This window comes from Cebus imitator, unplaced genomic scaffold (genome assembly GCF_001604975.1).
Source record: "Cebus imitator isolate Cc_AM_T3 unplaced genomic scaffold, Cebus_imitator-1.0 Scaffold97, whole genome shotgun sequence".
NCBI classification, from domain to species: Eukaryota; Metazoa; Chordata; class Mammalia; order Primates; family Cebidae; genus Cebus; species Cebus imitator.
The window spans coordinates 3,981,772-4,002,295 of record NW_016107412.1 but is presented as its reverse complement, the minus strand read 5'-3'; the positions used below and the strand labels follow the sequence as shown (position 1 = coordinate 4,002,295).

Here is a 20,524-nt window from a genome sequence, read left to right as displayed (position 1 = left end):
AGCCTTTATTCATTACTTCATTCCAAAGCTGATTCCACATTTTCAGATATTTGTTTTAGCAACAGCCCAACTTCTTGGTACCAGTTTCCTGTCTTAAGCTATTTTGTGCAGCTATAATAGAATACCTGAAATTGGGGAATTTGTGAAGAACAGAAATTAACTCGTTACACTTCGGTACACTAGGACGTCCAAGGCTGAAGGGCTCACATCTGGTGAGTGTCTTCTTGATGCATCATTCCATGGTGGAGGGCAAAACATGGATGGGCAAGAAAGCACAGGCCCATGTGCAAGACAGTTCAGGAGGGCCACTCTGCAAGAGTCAAACCCACTTTTATTACAGAGTCACTCTTTCCATAGCATACTCACTCCTGAGATAATGACATGGATCCGTTCATAAAGGCACAGCCCTTCTGACCTTATTACCTCCTAATGGTCTCTATTCTTGACACTGTTGCATTGGGGATTAAGCTTCCAACACATAAACTTTTAGGAATACATTCAAACCATAACACACCTATTGAATAATTATTCTATTTATATATTCTACTCAAATCCAAGCTTATCTTTCACCTATTACCATTCAAAATTACATATATCTATATCTGAAAACCATAAGATTTATGTTAATTCTATTATTTTATGAAATATGGCTCAGAGAAGAAGGATAGATATAAGAGGAATCTACTAATAAAATAATAGCAGAGAATAATAAGCTCATCCTTCTATCTGTAAATTCTCCCTCGGGTGACATTCTTTAAATTTGTAAGGCTTTACCAAAGAGTTTAATATTTGAAGCAAAAGCACAGAGTAAATATCATTTGTACCGTAACAATAAACTAGGATTCAGAATTCTTCAGAATATCTTATGCCAGCTATAATGGAATGTAGAGAATATTACTTGTAATGACTAGATGGAGCAAAAGCCATCAGTCATGTTTTAACATTTAGGGGAATGAATTCATTCAAATGTGGAATATGGAAGACATACAGGTTACTGCTGAATCTCAGTTCCACTAAGAAACACAAAGAAACAAAGGAAACACAGCAGAAAAAAATAGCAATATATATCCTGCTGCAATTACTTTTTCTTCCCTTTCTCTTTCATTGATTCTGTGTATTAGGTTGAACCACAGAAAATTGTCAATATTTGGCTGTTTTTAACCTGCAGAAACGCAGTTTTATTTGGCTTAATCTAATAAACATCTGCTTTCATTGTCACTGAAGTATGCCATAGAAAGTGAAGTCTGTATGTCAGATAAAAAATTCATTATACAATCAACCCAGCAGAAGTAATGAAAAAAATTGTGAAAATTGAATTTTTCCAACTTCTTCATTCTCTATTTACTTATTGTGTTTTTCCGGTGATATAGATTGAAGAGGATATGCAGTCTCTCAGGAAGTGAATTAATATAATGAATGGAAATATCCACTCACATGACCAGGAAGAATAAACCTTGGAGGTGCTTTTTGGACAGCACTTATAATTTTTCTGCCTAGAGAATTGTTCTCTTTTAGGTCATGTCACGAGTCCATTTTATTGTAAGAAACCACACTGCCTTGGGTAGACTCCAGAAAGAGGATTTGCTTTAAACTCAGGACTATGCTTATCATGAGTTGATATATAGTCTTAATAATACATTGACTTTTATGCATTTTTTAAATTACTCCTTTATTTTATATCATAGGATTCTTAAAGACAGAGATTATATTTTCCATTTAGAAGAAATTGTTCTTTAATATATGAATTCCTTAATGCATAAATAGGATTTAGACATTAAATGGGATTTATACACTACATCCCATTTACACATTAAGTGACATTTCCTTCAGTATGTGAAAAGGCCATCAGTATAGGTATTCCAAAATTATTAATCCAGTTTTCTTAAAACTTTATTCTATCATGACTACAAACTGTTTCCTCTACTTGAGTTTAAGCTCTCTAACTAACTTTAGAGATTTTATTTAATATGGTAAAGGAAAAGGGGAAAAGAAAGTTAGTGAACCTTTAAAAAAAAAATCCTGAGAACTACCTCCAGCCACTGAATGATGTGGCCCTGTTTCTTCTCTGTCTTCTATGGTCTCTGCCTTCTTTTACTCAATCTCTTAAGTCAACCTTGTTTGTGTTACAATAACCTCTTTCCTACTTCAAGGCTATTGTATGTGTTGTTCAATCATGTGTTACTTAAGGATTGGGACACATTCTGAGAAATGCATCTTTAGGCAATTTCATTACGCTAGCATTGTAGAGTCTACTTATATAAATGTAGGTTGTATAGCCTACTATATACCTAGGCTCGATGGTGTAGCCTGTTACTTCTAGGCTGGAAACCTGTACAGCATGTGACTGTACTGAATACTGCAGGCAATTGTAACACAATGGTATTTGTGTATCTAAACACAGAAAAGACATAGCAAAAATATAGCAGGAAATTTAAAAAATGATGCAGCCAAATAGGGCACTTACCATGAATGAAGCTTGTAGGACTGGAAGTTCTTCTGGGTGAGTCAGTGAGTGATGAATGAATGTGAAGGCCTAGGATATTACTGTACACTGTTGTAGACTCTATAAGCACTGGATACTTATGCTACATGAAATTTATAAAAATATTTTTCTTTCTTCAATAGTAAGTTAACTTTATCTTATTATAATCTTTTTACATTATAATTTTTTTAATTTGTTTCTATTAATTCCTAAAACACAATTTGGCTAGCTGTACAAAAATATTTTATTCTTTACATATTCTATAAGCTTTTTTCTATTTCTAATTTATTTTATTTTTTACTTTTTGAACTTTTTTGTTAAAACAAAAGACACAAACACAGTAGTGTAGGTCTACACAGGGTCGAGATCATCAATATCACTGTCTTCCACCTCCACATCTTGTCCTCTTGGAAGGTCTTCGGAGCGGTAACACACATGGAGCTGTCATCTTCTATAACAGTGCCTTCTGGAATACCTCCTGAAAGACTAGTCTGAGGCTCTTTTATATTAAGCCTTTTTTTAAAAACAAAAAAGTAGGAGTACTACTCTAAAATGACAGTAAAAAGCATAGTATAGTAAATACTTAAACTGATAGCATAGTCATTTATTATCAAGTACCATGCAAGGTACATAATCATATGTCCTATACTTTTATACAACTGGCAGCACAGTAGGTTTGTTTAGGGCTATGATATTACTAGATGACAGGAGTCTTTCATGAGACTATTGTTATATATGTCGTCTGTTTGTTGACCAAAATGTCATTATGTGGTGCATGACTGTGCATGCTTCCTAAGGCACATTTCTCCTGACTCTTCATCTTGAGAACTCCAACTCCACCTTTGAGTCTTAGTTTCTAATGTCCTTACAAAAGTTGTCTGTCCTAGTTGCTGAACCAGATCCTCCCTATTAGTTACCTGATTGCATGCTATTTGATCAATGTTTCCATTAGAGTAGTCCCCACTTACCTGCGGGAAATACTTTCTAAAACCTCCAGTGGTTACCAGAAACAGATGATAGTCTGGAACCAATTGCTGTCAACTGGAACACTTTTCTGTTTGTGTCTTCCACCCACAAAAGTACTATCTTTTCTATCTTAACTAAGCACTTATCATGTACTATGGCCATAACTTTTGCAGTTTGAGTGCAACAGCAAAACTAGCACAGATTTACATTCCTTCTTCACAATTTCACAGACAGAAGATATGTTTTTATCATAGATCTTAGCAATCTCAACATATGACCTTTTATTCTTTCTTATAAAGTCAAGAACTTTCACCTTTCACGAAGGAAGCACTTGAAGGCTTCTCTTTGGCATATCAGAATTGCCAGCATCACTGCTTTTGCACTTTGGGACAGTGACGTGACAGTTGATCTAACTGAGATGGCTACTAAGTGGCTAATGGGTAGGGAACATCTACAGCAGGGACACACTGGATAAAGGGAAGATTCAAGTCCAGGGTATGATGAAGCAGGATGGAGTAAGACTTAATTAAGCTACTAAGAATGGCATGCAATTTAAAATGTACGACTTCTTTCTGGAATTTTCCATTTAATATTTTTGGACTGAATTTGACGTAGGTATCTGAAACCTAGAGTAGCTGAGTGAAACTGTGGATAATGGTGAGGGGAGCTGTTAGTGGGGTGGGAGAGGGCTACTGCATGTGTTTGTGTACTAATTTGATATCTGTCCCCACTAGACTGCAAGGTCAGGTATTCAAAATATATTAGCCTTCGGTAAATATTTGTTAAAATAATTGCTGGTTTATTATTATTATATTCATGAGACATATGAGTACTTCATAATAAGTGTGGCATTTCTAATTTAATAAATAAAAAAGATGAGAAGAATAAAGTGTTCGTAAGCCTATTCACCAAGATGCTAACCTTAGCTCCTGGTAGATGGTGTTATGGTATTTTTGATTTTCCCCTATTTTTTGTTTGTTCTTTTTGTAGTTAATATACAGAAATAGTTCTTTTGCTTTTTTTCTTTGTAGAGGTGGGGTGTTGCTATGTTGCCCAGGCTGGTCTCAAATTCCTGGGCTCAAGTGATCCTCCCACTTAAGTTTTTCAGGTAGTTGGGATTACAAGTGCGTGCCACCAAACACAGCTTTGTAGATATATTTCTTGAGTGTAAAAATTGTTCTTATTCTTTAAAAATGCTGCTGAAGGATAATGGAGATTTTATGGATGAACTGAAGTAGAAGGTTCTTAGAAGAGTCAGCTGCATGTGCATAGGCATGGACAGAATTAACAGCTGGCATATTTTGAGGACAAAGTTATCTGCCACAAGCACAGTGGAGGGTCATCAGCATAGTGCCTAGAAAGTTATAGATCAGATACTTGGAGGACCTCTAACTATAAATGAAAACATTGAAACTTTTCTTGTCTTCTTTAAAAGTTCTTGGGCAAAGAGTTGACATGACTCAATTTACATTTGAAAATGTATGGTAGAGTGAGATATGGACTAGAAGAGAGAGAGAGTAGAGGCGAGGGGATCACTTAGGAGGCCAGATTGGTGGTCCAGGGCAGAGATGGTGATGGCCCACAGTAGAGCCATGCCTGTGGGAATGTGAAGGAAGTATGGATATTAGAGAAAGACAGAGATAGAGCCAATATGACCAAATATATGCAAGAGAGATGGGGAAGAGTAAAAAGTGAGTCCAATCTTTTGAGCCTAGGTGAATGCAGTATTGCTGATGCTGTTTACCATGATAGGGAGCCCAAGGAAAACAGTGTTGAGGTTAGGAGAAAATGAGTTATGTCTGAATCAGAGGTCACAATGCGACTTCCAGAAAGGATTGTATAGTAGGAGAGAGGTAAAAGTTAGAAATGAAGACTTACAGGTCATTCATATAAAACTAATAGTTGACATCATAGTGTTATGTGAGTTTTCCTCAGTGAGAGAAGGTAGGGCTAGGAAAAGGAAAGCTCAAACAGAATTTTGGGAAAATACCTATCATCAGTGGACTAGAGACAAAATGTCAAGAAAACAAATTGAGAGGGTGGTGTCAGAAAAGAATTGGGAGATTAATTTATTATATAGATACTTAGGGAAGGGGATTACTAGAGACAAAGTATATAAAAAAGGGTCACAGGCTTCCCAGATGTCAGAGAGTCCTAAAGTGATAATGATCATGAGCATGATGATAGCTAACATTTATTGGTTGATCACTCTGTGCAACCATGATTAGAAGGTATACAATTATTTGCATGTGTGAGTTACTTGTTTACTTAGATGATGGGTTTTATTACAGTGTTGGGGGATAAATCATGTTGGAATAGTTTCAGGACTTAGTGGAAAGTGGAATTAGTGATTGACCTTATACGACTTTTTCTTGAAGCACGCTAATCTGCTACAGGATCCAATTTCAAATAGCACAGTCAGATTTACCACCAACTCTACAATTCTTGTTCATAATTAATTCAATACTATAATTTTATTTTATGTGACTCTTTGATGTTTGTCATGTCCTATCAATTTTGATTATCCTACCTCTTGTAGTAAGATTGCTTTTGATTTTGAGATGAAAAGAATTTGCTTTGTACTGTGTGAACTAAACTGGGGACATTAAACTGCTGCACATGGCAGAGAGTCAAGAGCTGTGACCCCTGGATGGCTGTAAGCTCATAAGCAATTGGAGTAGTGTCAGTTTCCATGAAGGCTGGCACTGGGAGTGTGCTGGGATTCTGTTGATGGCAGTCAGGTTGCTCCAGAGCTGAAAAGAGAGAGCCCCTACTCTTGACAGCTACTTTGCATCAACTGTGTTCTGCTTTGGCCTCATACACTCTGTTTGTTCCCCTGAGATATCAATGAACCATAGAGTTCTCTCACAGCCATGAGACACAAGAGAATTGCTTTAGAACAAGAAGAGTCCATGTGAATTCTCCGTATGGATTATTCAGATACTGACAGTGACGCCACTTTGGGATACAGTGATGATGAAGATTCCAGTGATGAAGTTCAAAGAATATCAGAGTCAGTGCACAGAAACCTATATTTGCAAATATTTGGGGATATTTTCATGCTCCATAATTTCATTGAAAGGAATTTCTAACTCATCTGAACATGCTTAAAAAGAGACTACTACTAAACTGCATAGCTTTGATTGTAATTATTAATCAATAGCAAGTTTGTGAGAATACTTGTTAATCTGCCAAACAGTAGCCACTTTTGCAGTAGTGCTTTTAAAAATGTTTATTAACTATCACATAGAAATCAACTAATACAGAGGCGCAGAACTAGATAAACCTGCGATTTTATTTTTAAAGACAATTTGCATGTTGGACATGGACTGCTTTGTAGATAGATATTTATTTATTTATTGTAAAAAAGCAAGAATAGTGTGTTGAATGTTCAGAGCTAATGTGTGTTTGGTAAAAGTTTTTAATTAAATAAATTGAGCATTATAATTCTGGTTATAAGATTCTCTTGTGTTCAATATTTTATTAAAATATCAAGAATTATTCTATTAGAAATTATTAAATACCCTGATCTGTAAAAAAGTAAAAATGAAAGTTTAGTTTTTAAAAAAATAACAGTTTTCTCCTTTCCTCCCTTTTCCTACTTCTAAACCACTATTATATGAAATACCTTCTAACTTGGTAGATGTTTTGTGTGAAACCAGTATCATAATATCTATGTATGGATAAAAATACATTTAATAACAACACAGAGTTAATAAGACCTTTGTATTATATAAATATGTAATATTACATCTTTAAATCCAAATGATATTTGCTTTTACCATGGTCCTTGGACCCATAAATGATATAAACATACATAGTAAATCACAGTGTTGTCAGCTTCTATCATTAACATTCTGTCTTTAGAAGTTAGAAATTTCTACTCTCTCTCCTAAAATGAGAGATTAATACATGTTATATATTAATATCAAGGATTTTGTCTCAATCTCTAGGAGAATTATTACATGTTATATATTAGTATCAAGTATTTTGTCTCTGTATCTATATTTTGTCTCTATATCTTAGAAAAGAGGGTATCTATAAATTCTGATTTTAAGAGGTAAAAGCACCTTAATAATAGAAACAAAATGACACCATAATGGCAACATGAGTTTGCCACTGATTGAGCTTGGCATTGAATAATTCCCCATTGTTAGGCAATATTATTAAAAAGCAATATAGCAGGCTAGGACATAGGTATGGAAGGGAATTCTAACAATTTTAAAATCAAAATGATCCTTTCATATTAGTTTTACATTTGGGAACCCATAACTCTTAGTGCTGGTTCTGTGAACAAGTAAATATAATTTTCATAATGATGGACAGAGAGACATGAATACTTACTGCTGAAAGGTTATTCTGCATTTTAATGAATGTAGAATTAAAATCTGATAGCTGAGTACATAAACAGTGTACTGTTGTGGAAAGAACATGACTTTAGGGACAGCCAGATCTGTGTTCAAATTCCAGAGCTGCAACTCACTAGCTATATCTGACTTTGCGTTCATTCCCTAACCTCTATTCTCAGGTATAAATCTGGTGTAAAATCACCACCCTTTGTCATGTACAACAAATAAGATTTGTATGAAATCTTTAATATTGTTCCTGACATGTACTATGTGCTTAATAAATGGAAACTATTATAATTTATTGTTTAATATGTTGGGTTTTCTTTCCCTGATGTGATGCTTCTTTTACTGGGTACTACGCCTGGCTGTAGGCCATACTTATTTTCCTTTTTAAAGTAAAATTTTATATTTCTATTAACTATGTCACTCTTCTGATCTTTATATTTCCCAAATCTACATTAAAAAAACACTAATGTGTCTTCTTTTTGTGGCATGAAAATTGCATTCAACTTTAAAAGTATATCTAATTTAGGCCAGATAATATGAAATTCTGAAATATTGTAAATTTGTGATGAATACACTTTTAAAAATTCATATGCACAGAACATATCTTCAAAATTAAGTACTATTTTGTCTTTATTATATTTTTAAAGAATGTGGGCAATTTCTTAATAGTCAAATGGAAATATATTTCAGGGAAGGCTAAATTTAATATAATATTTTCTATGCTGTGATGGTTGTTTGTTTATTATTGTTGTTAGTTTGTTTTTGGCTGACAGCAATTGGTAGAAACTTATGCTGCCATGAACAACTTAGAAATAAGTCATTCACACAATTTATGAAGCACCAAATGGGCACTACAGAAGTTTTCTGCCTGTTGTGTTCACATTACCAAAAATTCTCAGTAAGAAATTGATAATAAAGTGAAAATATATTGTTTACATCTATGGGGCAGAAAGAAAATCCTCACTGTGTTTCTGGGTAGGAGTGTTTTATGAAATACAAGGTAGAGCCTCCACAAAGGCAGGCATGAATGTGTTGGGGATGAAAAGCATTAGAAATAATAAATAGCAGACCATAGTTCCGCTGGGCCAGGCACTACGATAAACTTAACTTTATCTCTTTTAATACCACACAATGAGTGGGTACTCTTATTCCCATTTTACAGATGAGGAAATTGAGACTTTCACATAGCTTGTGAATGGAGGTGGGTTTAACATCAGAATAGTGCAACATGAAAGCCTGAGCTCTGCCTTCTTACCCCAGGGCTCAGGAGTATGATGTCTGTGCTGTAACTGCTTTAAACACTAAGCATCGTCTATGTGTGAGGCATTTGGGATGAAATGGGGACCAAAGCCAGCAGTGGTCCCTGTCCTCATTGAGTTTAGTGGGAGGAAGACAGAGTTATTAACCAAATGACTGCATAAATACATGTATTAATATAAATTACAAATGGTGATACATGCTTGGATGAAGAGGTATGTAGGACTGTGAGAAAAGATGCATAAGAAACCCAACCCAGTCAATTCAGGATGGCATCCCTGAGGAAGGGGTATGTAGGCTGGGATTGAAGAGATAAGAAGGGTGAACTAAGCAAACATTAAGAGAGGAACTTCCTAGGCCTGGGGAAAGCATGTTAAGAACTCATGGCATGAGGGCGATGATGTGTATTAAAAGGAGGCCAGTGGCCGGGAGAGGTGGTTCACGCCTGTATTCCCACCACTTTGGGAGGCCAAGGCAGGTGGATCACCTGAAGTCAGGAGTTTTAGACCAGCCTGGCCAACATGGTGAAACCCTATCTCTACTATCTATACAAAAATTAGCCGGGTGTGGTGGTGGCCGCCTATAATCCCCCTAATTTGAATCTGGGAGACGGAGGTTGCAGTGAGTCAAGTGCCACCTCACCTCACTCCAGCCTGGGTGACAAGAGTAAAACTCTGTCTCAAAAAAAAAAAAAAAAAAAAAAAAGGCCAGTTTGAATGGTATGGTGGGTGGATTATATACAACAAGTGATAGCCTTTTACAAAGAATAGGGCAATCAGTGAGAAATGAAAAGGAATGTTACTCATAAGATAAACATAATATGAAACACATAAGAATACAGTTTTTTAAATATCAGGACCCAAGTGAAAGAAATTATGAAATTGTATTTAAAGATAGGAAATTATATCTGAACAAGTAGAAAGTCATGCCATGTTCTTACATGGGAAAATTAATATCATCAGAAATAACATGTTTTGATATAAATGAATAAATGTTAATGTAATACAACTTTACTAGAATCCCAAGGTGGATGTTTCAGAAGTGGGAGATAATTTTAAAGTCTATATGAAAAATGAATGCTTATGAATATTATCAATGAATTTCTTAAAAATAAATGCTTAAGAATATCATCATGCCATTTCTGAAAAAATAATTTTAGTAAGGGAGAACTTGCTTTGCCAAATATTAAATACTAATAGTTAATATAAAGCAACGGTAATCTGAACAGCATGGTATAGCAACAGTGAAAGACAAAGAGATCAGTGAAAAATATATTTCAGAAATATATGTCAGAATGTAGTGTGTTTCGAAAGTATAAAAAGTTAGTGAGAACATCTTTATTCTTAAAACCTTAAGAGCCTGTTATTAACAGATGTGATGATTTTTGGTTTATAGACTGTATTATTAATTCTATATTATTTCATATGTACCTTTCTCTTTAATGTATTCCAAACATATTCATCATTAATTATATTAACTTAGAAATATTATTTTTGGAAAAAGTAAATTTTCAAGTATAACTTATTTTATAATTTTTTAATTATTTTTCAAAATTTTCATGGGTACATAGTAGGTGTACATGTTTATGGGGTACATGAGATGTTTTGATACCTCAGGCATGCAATGTAAAATAAGCACACTGTGGAGAATGGGGTATCCATCCCTCAAGTTTTTATCCTTTGAGTTACAAATAATCCAATTATATTATTTAAGTTATTTAAAAATACACAATTTAGCTATTATTGACTATCATCATCATATTGTACTATCCAATAGTAGATCTTATTCATTCTATTTTTTTGGTACCCACTAACCATGTTACCATGACAGTGATACTATTAAATTTTTAGTAGCTGAAAATGAATTGTGAATATTAATTTATCAAATCCACCTTTGGATAAATCAAACATAAGATACCAGGATAGATTTTTAAAGGTTTAAAAGGTTGATAGATACTAATCCAGGAACAAATTAAATGCATATAAAGAGACAATATTTATATGTTTCTCTCAATGTGACTTAAGATTTGTCAAATACTCTTAAAAAACCATAACCTCTGGTATAGATGAATGACTATGTGACATAAGTTGCCAAAATGTTAACCACATAAAAACAGGGTATTTAAGGAAATAATTTAAACAGATCAATTGTTCTCAAGGATATAATGATAACTTCATATACAATTGGATCAGATACTCAATTTCTAGAAGTATAAATTCAAATTCTTTAAAATCTTTTACATATGTATATTACTATCTTGATCATTATCCAACTATTTTATTAATTCCCCCAAAGGGAATGATATCAAATATGTCCTACTTGTGTGAGTGAAATTTCAAATTTGAAAATTGTAACTATTATAATTGTGGAATTTGTATGATTAATGACAAGAGTAAGATGATTCCTCAGAAAAAACATTTGAAACATAAACAAAGCTTAAACCTGGAGGTGGATAAATTAGAAGAGTTTATATAATGTAAATTGTTTCCTGAATTAATCACAATGGACACTGTGCTTTGATATTAAAGATTGTTTGATATTTATTTGAATGTCTCTATTTTTTATATAGGGAAGATGTGAGAACAGCAAACGTAATTGCTGCAGAAGCTGTAACCTGCCTTGTGATTGACAGAGAGTAAGTACATTGTTTTATTACGTGAGTTACACACTCATATCAGCAACACACATGAGTTCCTGGAATTAGACACCATTTTATGGAGCTATTAATACTTGCTTTATATCTTTTCATTTTTAAATGAGTGCTATATTTGACTCTTATTCCCTATTATTCTGAAAGGTGGCTGGCTCTGCCATTCTAGCTTTGTGATCTTTACCAAGGTACTTAACCACTGTGTACTTCAGCTCAGCTCATTTGTATACTGGGTTAATAAAATATCACAGGGATATTTTGAGGATTAATGAGAACATGTGAGTAAAACATTCGTCCAAGTGTCTTTTACTCAGGAGGTATTCAACCAATGCTAGTTACTTTTGTGAATTTTTAGAATTATTATTCTGTTCTTGTTAAGAAATAGATTCTTCTTTGAGTATGTTTTAGTTATCCCCTCTATTATCCCATCTCCAGACTTCCGTAATAGAAGTATTTAGGGAAGATACTTTTGGAGAAATAATCAGTTCTAGACATAGGCATATATTTAAGGCCATTAAAAATTTGTCTGATAATGTCTATCCCTGTTTCTTCTCTCAATTCTGACTTGCTCTTTTCATTACCTAGATGCTTTATAGGTTAAACTACACGTCAGATTATTGATTCTCCAAGAACATGGTTAAAATGCCTACATACTTTCTGGAAGTAGTCAAACAGACTTTTCTTTGTTGTACTGTATGTGGATAAATTTATCAGAATAGCCAAGCACCTGACCAAAAAAATCTGTAAAATATCCATTTTAGTGGAGCCATTATAACTGGAATAGGCAGTGAGGGTCCATGTAGAGTGAACCTGAGGGGTCATATATGATCAGCCTAGAATGATGGAGCTTGATGCCAAGCTCAGAGGACTCTGGATGGAGAAGAATTCTACTTGATTCACAAATCTGACTTTTAGAGGTCCTTCTATGCTAGATCACTAGAACCAGAGCAAAGATACAGTTGAAGAATGATAGTAATATCCATGGATATTTCTGAAATTGTTATATTTTATCTGGTTTCCCAAAACAATAATTACTGATTCACTGTTCCGCTCAACTCACATTTACTGAGGATCAACCATGTACAAAGCATTGTACTGGAAGAAGAGTCAAAGGAGCAGCACAGATGCTGGTTTTAGGAGTTAGCATCTAATAGGGATGTCTCATATATAAAAATAACCATCCTACGAGGCAAAAAAAAAGACTTCAGAATAAATTTTTAAGGGAATTCAGAAAAGAGTGAGTACTTTTGAGAAGAGTCAGGGAGATCTTCAAGTGAGAATTTGTAAAGGTAATTGGCAGAGGTGTTGCAAAAAGTTCCCAAGCATGCTGGCACTAGTTCACTGAAAAAATTGAATGTGGGATAAGGGCAGCTCTGAACATTTTATTGCAGCAAAAAGATATCACCCATAACAATGGATTTAATAGACTCATCTGAGAATTCTGTGTAAAAGGAATTAGAGGGAGAGGTTAGAGACAAAATATTTGGTTAGGAGTCTAAATTCAGTTGGTGATTATGAGATCATTCATAAGAGGAACCCATAAGAAATGAATAGGTAAAATCAAAGGGTTTTAAGTCTTACTGAATGTGAAGAGCAAGGGAGAAATTAGAAATGTCATTGGGATAGAAAAGACATAAAAGGAAAATAGAAAAATCAGTTTGGCAGGTATAATGACATTGCACCAAGAATATAATGCATTGAACATACAATATCGAACACTCAAGAATGGATGTCCTGCAGGAGACAGGAAATGTGGACAGAAACTTTTCTTAGAATTAACTTAAAATTAACTTTAGACTTGCCTGCATGTGGTTAGCAGCTGAAGCGATGAGACAGGACAGAATTGTGTGAAAGAATAGAGAAGACGATTACAGAGCCAAGGTTAGATTTGGGAAAGTCCTTTCGTTTAAGCATTAGTCAGGGAAAGTAAAACCAGTGAAGAATAATGAGATATTAGAAATCAGAGCAGTATAGGAGACCCCAGAAAGCAAGAGGGTATTTCATGAGAAAGGAGATGACCACAATGTTAAAAGCTGAGAGGCATGCAGATAGAAAAAAGGGCAATAGATTTAGTCACCTGGGAGATAACAGTTTTATTAAAGTGGTAAGGGTGGAATCCAGGTTACAAAGTATGAGTGGGTGAAAAGGAGGTGAGAGCACTGAGCCTACAGTATGCAAGTATCAAGAAAGATGTAGCGAATGAAATACTAAAGGGAATATTTGATAAATGGGGCCCCAGGGGAGGAAATTGTGGGCAAATGAGGAAAGGTTCTTGGAGAGCATATATATGTGTATTTTTGATTTTCTGAAAAGTGAAAAAGAGGCAACATAGAAAATTTGCAGAGAAATGCTGGGATGTAGATAAGGATAGTTGTGGGAACTTGGATGGACTTAATCTTGCCATTACTCTCCTTATCCAAACCTAGGCATATACAGTGTGCATTGACAAGTGAATGGATGTGGTCAAACAAAGCTCAATACTTGAATTTTGACTGCACCATTTTACAAGAATATGGATAAATTAGTTAAATTCTGGGCCGCAGTTTTCCTGTATGCAAAATTGGATAACATTATTGAAATTATAAAATTGATTTGAAAATAAAACAATATAACATATGTAAACATCCATGCACAGCACAAGACATGAAATAAGCACTAAATAAATATACCCTTCCCTCACACTATTACAAAGTGTGAGTGGGTACAAAGGTGTAGGATTTCCTTGGATTTAGCAGTGTTACTCTCTACTCAGTGTTAGTTTATTTTCAGGATTATATACAGAGAAGACACTTTGAGAGAGGTCTGCCTTATGCACAAATACAGAGAAATCAGCTTGGGTCTAAGAATTCAAAAAGTACATTTGTACAGTCTTAGCAGAGAATTTGGGCTTCCCACCAAATGTTCAATTCATAGCTTTAGTTTTTTTTTTTAATGTAACTGTAACTGAAGGATCCTGTCAAAAGCCTGCTGCTAACACCTAATTTATGGCCAGTTAGAAGAGCACCAGGGCTTCGTCCCATGCAAACAGATGGCAGACATTAGAACTGTCAACAAAAGGAGTTTCCTTCACAAATTTACAAGCAAGGTACCATGTTCCATAACCCAGTGATTATTCTTTATCATTCCAGAGGGAGAGCAAAAGAACATTATTGTAACTAATCATGCATGTCAGAATTTTTTTAAATGCTTATTGACAAACTAGAAGATGATAAACAGATACATGGTGTCCTTAAAAGGCATTCTCTGAATATTGGTTTCTTGTAGCCTACTCATTATCTTAACAAGTATCTGCGGTGATGTCAAAATTTGTTAATATAATATAAAAGAATATTAGTCTAACAGAACCATCCATTAATACATTTCCTAAATATATAAAAAACAATTAAGTACCTTTGGTACCTCTTAATTTGGAATCTGTGAAAAGAAATAAATATAAAACTAAGTATCCATTGGGGATTGGCTCAAGGACCCCCAGTGGATACTAAAATCCATAGATGCTGAAATTCCTCATATAAAATGGCATAATTATTTGCATATAACCTATGCATATGTCTCCTATACTTTAAAATATATCTAGGTTACTTATAATACCTAGTACAATGTAAATGCTATGTAAAAACTTGTTACACTATATTGTTTAGGAAATTACAAGAAAAAATTTCTGTGCATGTTCAGTAAAGATGTAACCATTGTCTTTTTTTGCTAAATATTTTTGATCTATAGTTGGTTGAATCCACAGATACAGAATGCATGAATGTGAAGGCTGACCATACACTTTTGTATTCTCTAATAAGTTATGCAGTATCTACTTATTCATTGTTATGGGAAGCTGTTTAGGCTAGAAGTTCTATTAAGATATTTGATTTGGATCATTTTGTTAATTGTTCAAAGGCCACAACTTATAATTACTAGTAAATCTTAAAGAGTTGTGTGTTTTTCCCCAGGAAATTGAGATCTAAATTATTAGAGTCCTAACTCTATCCCTGATTCACCATGTAGCCACTGAGATACATCTGTATTGATTTTGAAAACTGAAATATTTTCATGCTGGATGATAAATAGCACTGGTCTGAGATCCCTGCATGTCTCTCCCACTTCTCTGCTTCCCAGGTTGTCTGATTGCCCCCTACTCCTAGGACATTCTTCTTTAGTCCAGCAAGTAAGGAGGTGACATCTGGCAAACGCCAGGACCAGTGTCCATTTATTTTGGTCAGTTCCTGTCCACTAATTATTTTCCCTATCACCTCTGATCATGTCAGGATAAAATATAATGTCTTATTACCAATGATTTTCATGATTTTGTTTTACCAGGCCCATGTTTAAATAAAATCAATTAGAAAGAAAACAGAGGAATTTTTTTGGCTGTCATGGAGGTAAGACTCCTAAAGGATCCGGGGGTCTTCATTCTTTCCCTCAAAATCACTCCAGGTGATTCTTGAGGCCATCATGGGACCCTAGAAGACACTAAGAATGATTTATATACCACATATGGCTGATCAGGCCCCTACCATCAGTGACGCTCTGTGATATTTTTTCATACCATGGGGCCAGCTTTGTTATTGGGACAGTCTAGGAAGTGGAGACCAAGAACAAACCCAGAATAAATGCAATGTGATGGAGCACAAAAACGATGAAATTAGGAGGGAATATCAAGCATAAGATTGTAGGGCATTGCAAGTGGCAATCTCTGAAACTGAGATATGTCTAGATATCATGTTTCAAGATTTTGACCTCCCAGAACTATAGTCACCTGGCATATTCATGCCATATATTTAAAAATGTACCCAGACTCTTACCATAATTGGGGAGCAACTCATAATACCAAGGTTAGCCTTAAGGTCTGTAAATAATAGAGTAGCAAATAGATTACTGAGAAAGATTAGTCACAGAGAAAAACATCACTGAAGTTGGCAAACTAAAGGCTATTCCTTGGCACTCAGACTGGAACCTAAGTATTAAAACTGACTATGTTTTAATACATTTGGCATTAGAGCTAGAGTAGGCAGTTTTTATATTTATTCATAGAGAAAGATAACAAGAAATGCCTGCTTCCTGTGTCAGGTACTGGGACACTGGGATGGGCAAGACACAAATTCAAAATAGGCCTAAAAACTGAGTATATAGAACCAAGTCAATTAGAGACAGATCAGTGCCTGTATTAGAATAGCTTTTTCTTCCTTTACCAGTGCTCGTAGGAAAACCTCACTGTCTTCCACATGTAGCCTCTGTTTAGAATCCGTTTCTAACTCTTTAGCCACAGCAGCATGTCCCCAGTGATGGGGCTTCTAATGCTGGTCTCTATCTGAATCTCCACCCAGCCTTATTGCTTCTGGTGAGTTTGTGCCTTCCTTCATTTCCTATTACTACGTTTATTCAGATGTTCAACTCTAAGTTCCAGGGGAAAAACTTGGAATAGGATGAATGTTTTCTGCCATTTTAAAGCCAGCCAAACATGTGAGGAGTTGTCTCAACTATCTCTTTCCATGACTAAACCACAAATGTTGTCTCTGGGTATACTCATTTTCCAATGAGAATATACTTATTTTGTGGTTAGATCATGCTTGTTCAAGGAGTGCTATAATTCAACTCACATCATTAAATTGAACCAATATAATATCACTCTTTCTTCTAAACCTCTGGATTTTATCTTTCCTGTTTAATATACATTTTTTTGAAAAGTACACTAGTCAATAAGAGTATACTTATTTTGTGGTTAGATCATGCTCGTCCAGGGAGTGCTATAATTCAACTCACATCATTAAATTGAACCAATATAATATCATTCTTTCTTCTAAACCTCTGGATTTTATATTTCCTGCTTAATACATATTTTTTGAAAAGCACACCAGTCAATAACAGCTCTGTAAAAAAAGACATGTTCAAATAATTGCAGCAGACACAATTCTAACAAGGCACATTCAGAAATGCTGAATCCATGCTCTGGGATAGGAAGATCATGTGGTGAGCCAGCCATGCAGGAACCTGTGCACCCATCTACATGGGGACCCAGATTGCCAACTGGGATAGAAATATATGGAGAAAATAGCATTTATGTTACTCTCCTCAGGGAGGATGCTATAGGTGTTTCTGATAAGCAACTTCAGGGTGGGGGGTAAGGCTCACCAAGGTGTAGGCTGTGTTAAGTGCAGGAGTTTTATCTTCTGAGTGGGGTCTGCAAGCAGGAAGCTATTATAGAACTACATGACTCAAACCAGGGGTTGGCAAACTTTTACTTAAAGGGCCAGATAGTAAATATTTTAGGCTGTGTGGGACAAATAATCTTGTTGCAGCTACTCAACTCTGTCTTTGCAGTGCAAAAGCAACCAAAGACAATATGTAAAAGAATGAGGACAGATGTGTTTCAATAAAGCTTTATTTATGGACATTGACATTTGAATTTTATATCATTTTCTTATGTCAAGAAGAATTATTCAGCATTTGACTCTGTTCTTATCATTAAAACATATAAAAATCATTCTTATCTCATGGCCATATCAAAAATAAGCAACTGATAGAATTTGGCCTGTTGGCCATAGTTTGCTGACCCCTAACTTAAACAATATTAGAAAGTGGAGGGCTATCCATAGTTGTCCTGCTCCAGTTTTTCTCCATCCTGTACTCAGCTTCTTAAAATAAAGCAAATACCTAAAAGAACTGACTTGAAGCTCCTGATCAGCACTGCCAGTGGTGTCCTCCAGTGGTCCTCCTAATGCCATCTGTCTGTTTGTCTTCCACATGCTGGCACTCTTTCCTCCATTCCCTCAATTTCTTCACTTTACTCTTCTGTACACATGTTCTATAACTCTTGCCCATTGTATCCCCTTCCCACTCCACTGCATATAAACACACCTCTTTTTGTTTTTGATTCCTGCACCTCTTAATTCCACTCTTGCATTCTCTAGAAGTTTGCTTCAAGCTTTGCATTAATTTGGTAATAGCTAATCAATTAGAGATTAAAATGGTTCTCCGCAATAGTTGTTTTCATTTTGATAATGTACCGCTCAAGACTGAAAAATTTTGAAAATCCAAAAGAATATTTTAGAATGTCAGGTGCCAGTTGGGGAGAGGGAAGGGACAGTACAGGGGAGATTTGGGGACAGCAAACCCTTGCAGACACCACTCTAAGCCCACCAACCAGGTCAGTCTTAGGAAAGAACATGCACCGAAAGGTAATTTGCCCACCTAGGTCACCTGTATTCTTCTCACATAGCTTGTCACTCTGTGTCCACACAATAAGACTGGATGAACTCCATATGTCACTCACCTGTTGTCACATTGCTGAAATAATACAATGATAAACTTAAAATATTTCACAGCCTCAGCCTTTCCTACAGCCTAAGTGGATTTTATTTTTGTTCATTTTCCAGAATAAAATCTAGGGTGATGTGAGGATATTGGCAGGATGATCACAGTAAAACAAATGTGCCTTGTTACAATGGTGTCAGCTGCAATTGTTTGAACATGTCTTTTTTTTACAGAGCTCTTATTGACTAGTGTACTTTTCAAAAAAATGTATATTAAACAGGAAAGATAAAATCCAGAGGTTTAGAAGAAAGAATGATATTATATTGGTTCAATTTAATGATGTGAGTTGAATTATAGCACTCCCTGGACGAGCATGATCTAACCACAAAATAAGTATAGTCTAATTGGAAAAGGAGTATACCCAGAAACATTTGTGGTTTAAAGTCATGGAAATGAGAAAGATGAGACAACTCCTCACATGTTTGGCTGGCTTTAAAATGGTAGAAGACATTCATCCTATTGCAAGTCCTTATAATTATGATATATAGCATCACTGACTGGGATGCCCATACTGTTGGGTCATCCACCCAACCAGAACTTACTGGCTACCTGCCATATGTGAACCATCCAGACATCTAGTATTTGGGGGGCTTAAAGGCAAATGTTTAAATATTATGTGCTTATTTCCATTTCCATTATATGGATAATTTCCAGCTCTAATCTATTAAGTCACAAACTCACAAAGGTTCTCTTTAGTAACCTTTTGACTCTGTTCAGAGTAAAGGAAATCCAATCTCAATTTTTAATATGCTGGTGGGTGATTAGTCAAAATTTAACACACTTAAAAAATCATTGTTAAAAATATGGTAAGTGGATAAGTCAGAAAGTCATAGAAGAGATTTAAGAAGGAGAAGTAACAGGGAACCTACAAATGAGGGCTTAACAGGCATTTTCTAGAAAAGGCCAAACGACAAATATTTTCAGCTTTGTGGGCCAAACAGTCTCTGTCATGAAAACTCAACTCTGCCATTTCACCCAAGAGTCATAGATTTTTAACCCTTTTATAAATAGCTTCTTTTACAAATGAAGAATTTGAGACTCAGAAGTGTCAGGCATACTCAAATCACACTGTTTAATAAGAATTAATCCAGACAGATCAGGTATTCACATTCTTGTATTAAAATGCATTTGTTACACCTTTGGATTTTAGAAAAGAATGAGAGTCTGAAAAACTTATCTTCTGAATTGTTTAGTTTAAAAATGAGAAAGGTGAGTCCCAGAAAGAGTATGGATTGTCCAAGCTCTTTAGTGTCAAGAGTGGGATTATAGCACAGGTCTCATGACATCGGTTTCAGTGGTTTTTCACCTGCCCCACATTATTCTCTAAATGGCTAAGATAGAAAACTCATACATTTATTAATTCAATAAGGACATACTGAGAGTATCAACTGGATATTATGCGTGAGGCTCAGTGCTATGATATGTTGGGATGTCTAGGAACAGACAGTTTCCTTCAAGAATCTTAGAGTCATGAAAATGAATAAATCATGTGATATTATCTAAAAGTCC

The 20,524-nt window shown here is 35.1% G+C and overlaps 1 protein-coding gene across 4 annotated transcripts in view; it reads left to right on the top strand.

The window, feature by feature from the left end:
* PRKG1 (protein kinase cGMP-dependent 1) overlaps positions 1-20,524 on the top strand; it is a 1,344,779-nt gene that overhangs the window by 1,166,794 nt on the left and 157,461 nt on the right. For 3 of the 4 annotated variants that reach the window (XM_017536379.2, XM_017536378.2, XM_017536380.2), the window contains one exon: positions 11,630-11,695. In XM_017536379.2, coding sequence (XP_017391868.1) covers positions 11,630-11,695 — 66 coding nt within the window. Of the gene's footprint in view, positions 1-5,881; positions 6,462-11,629; positions 11,696-20,524 lie in introns of those variants that run through there. The other variant, XM_017536381.2, reaches the window with a different exon arrangement.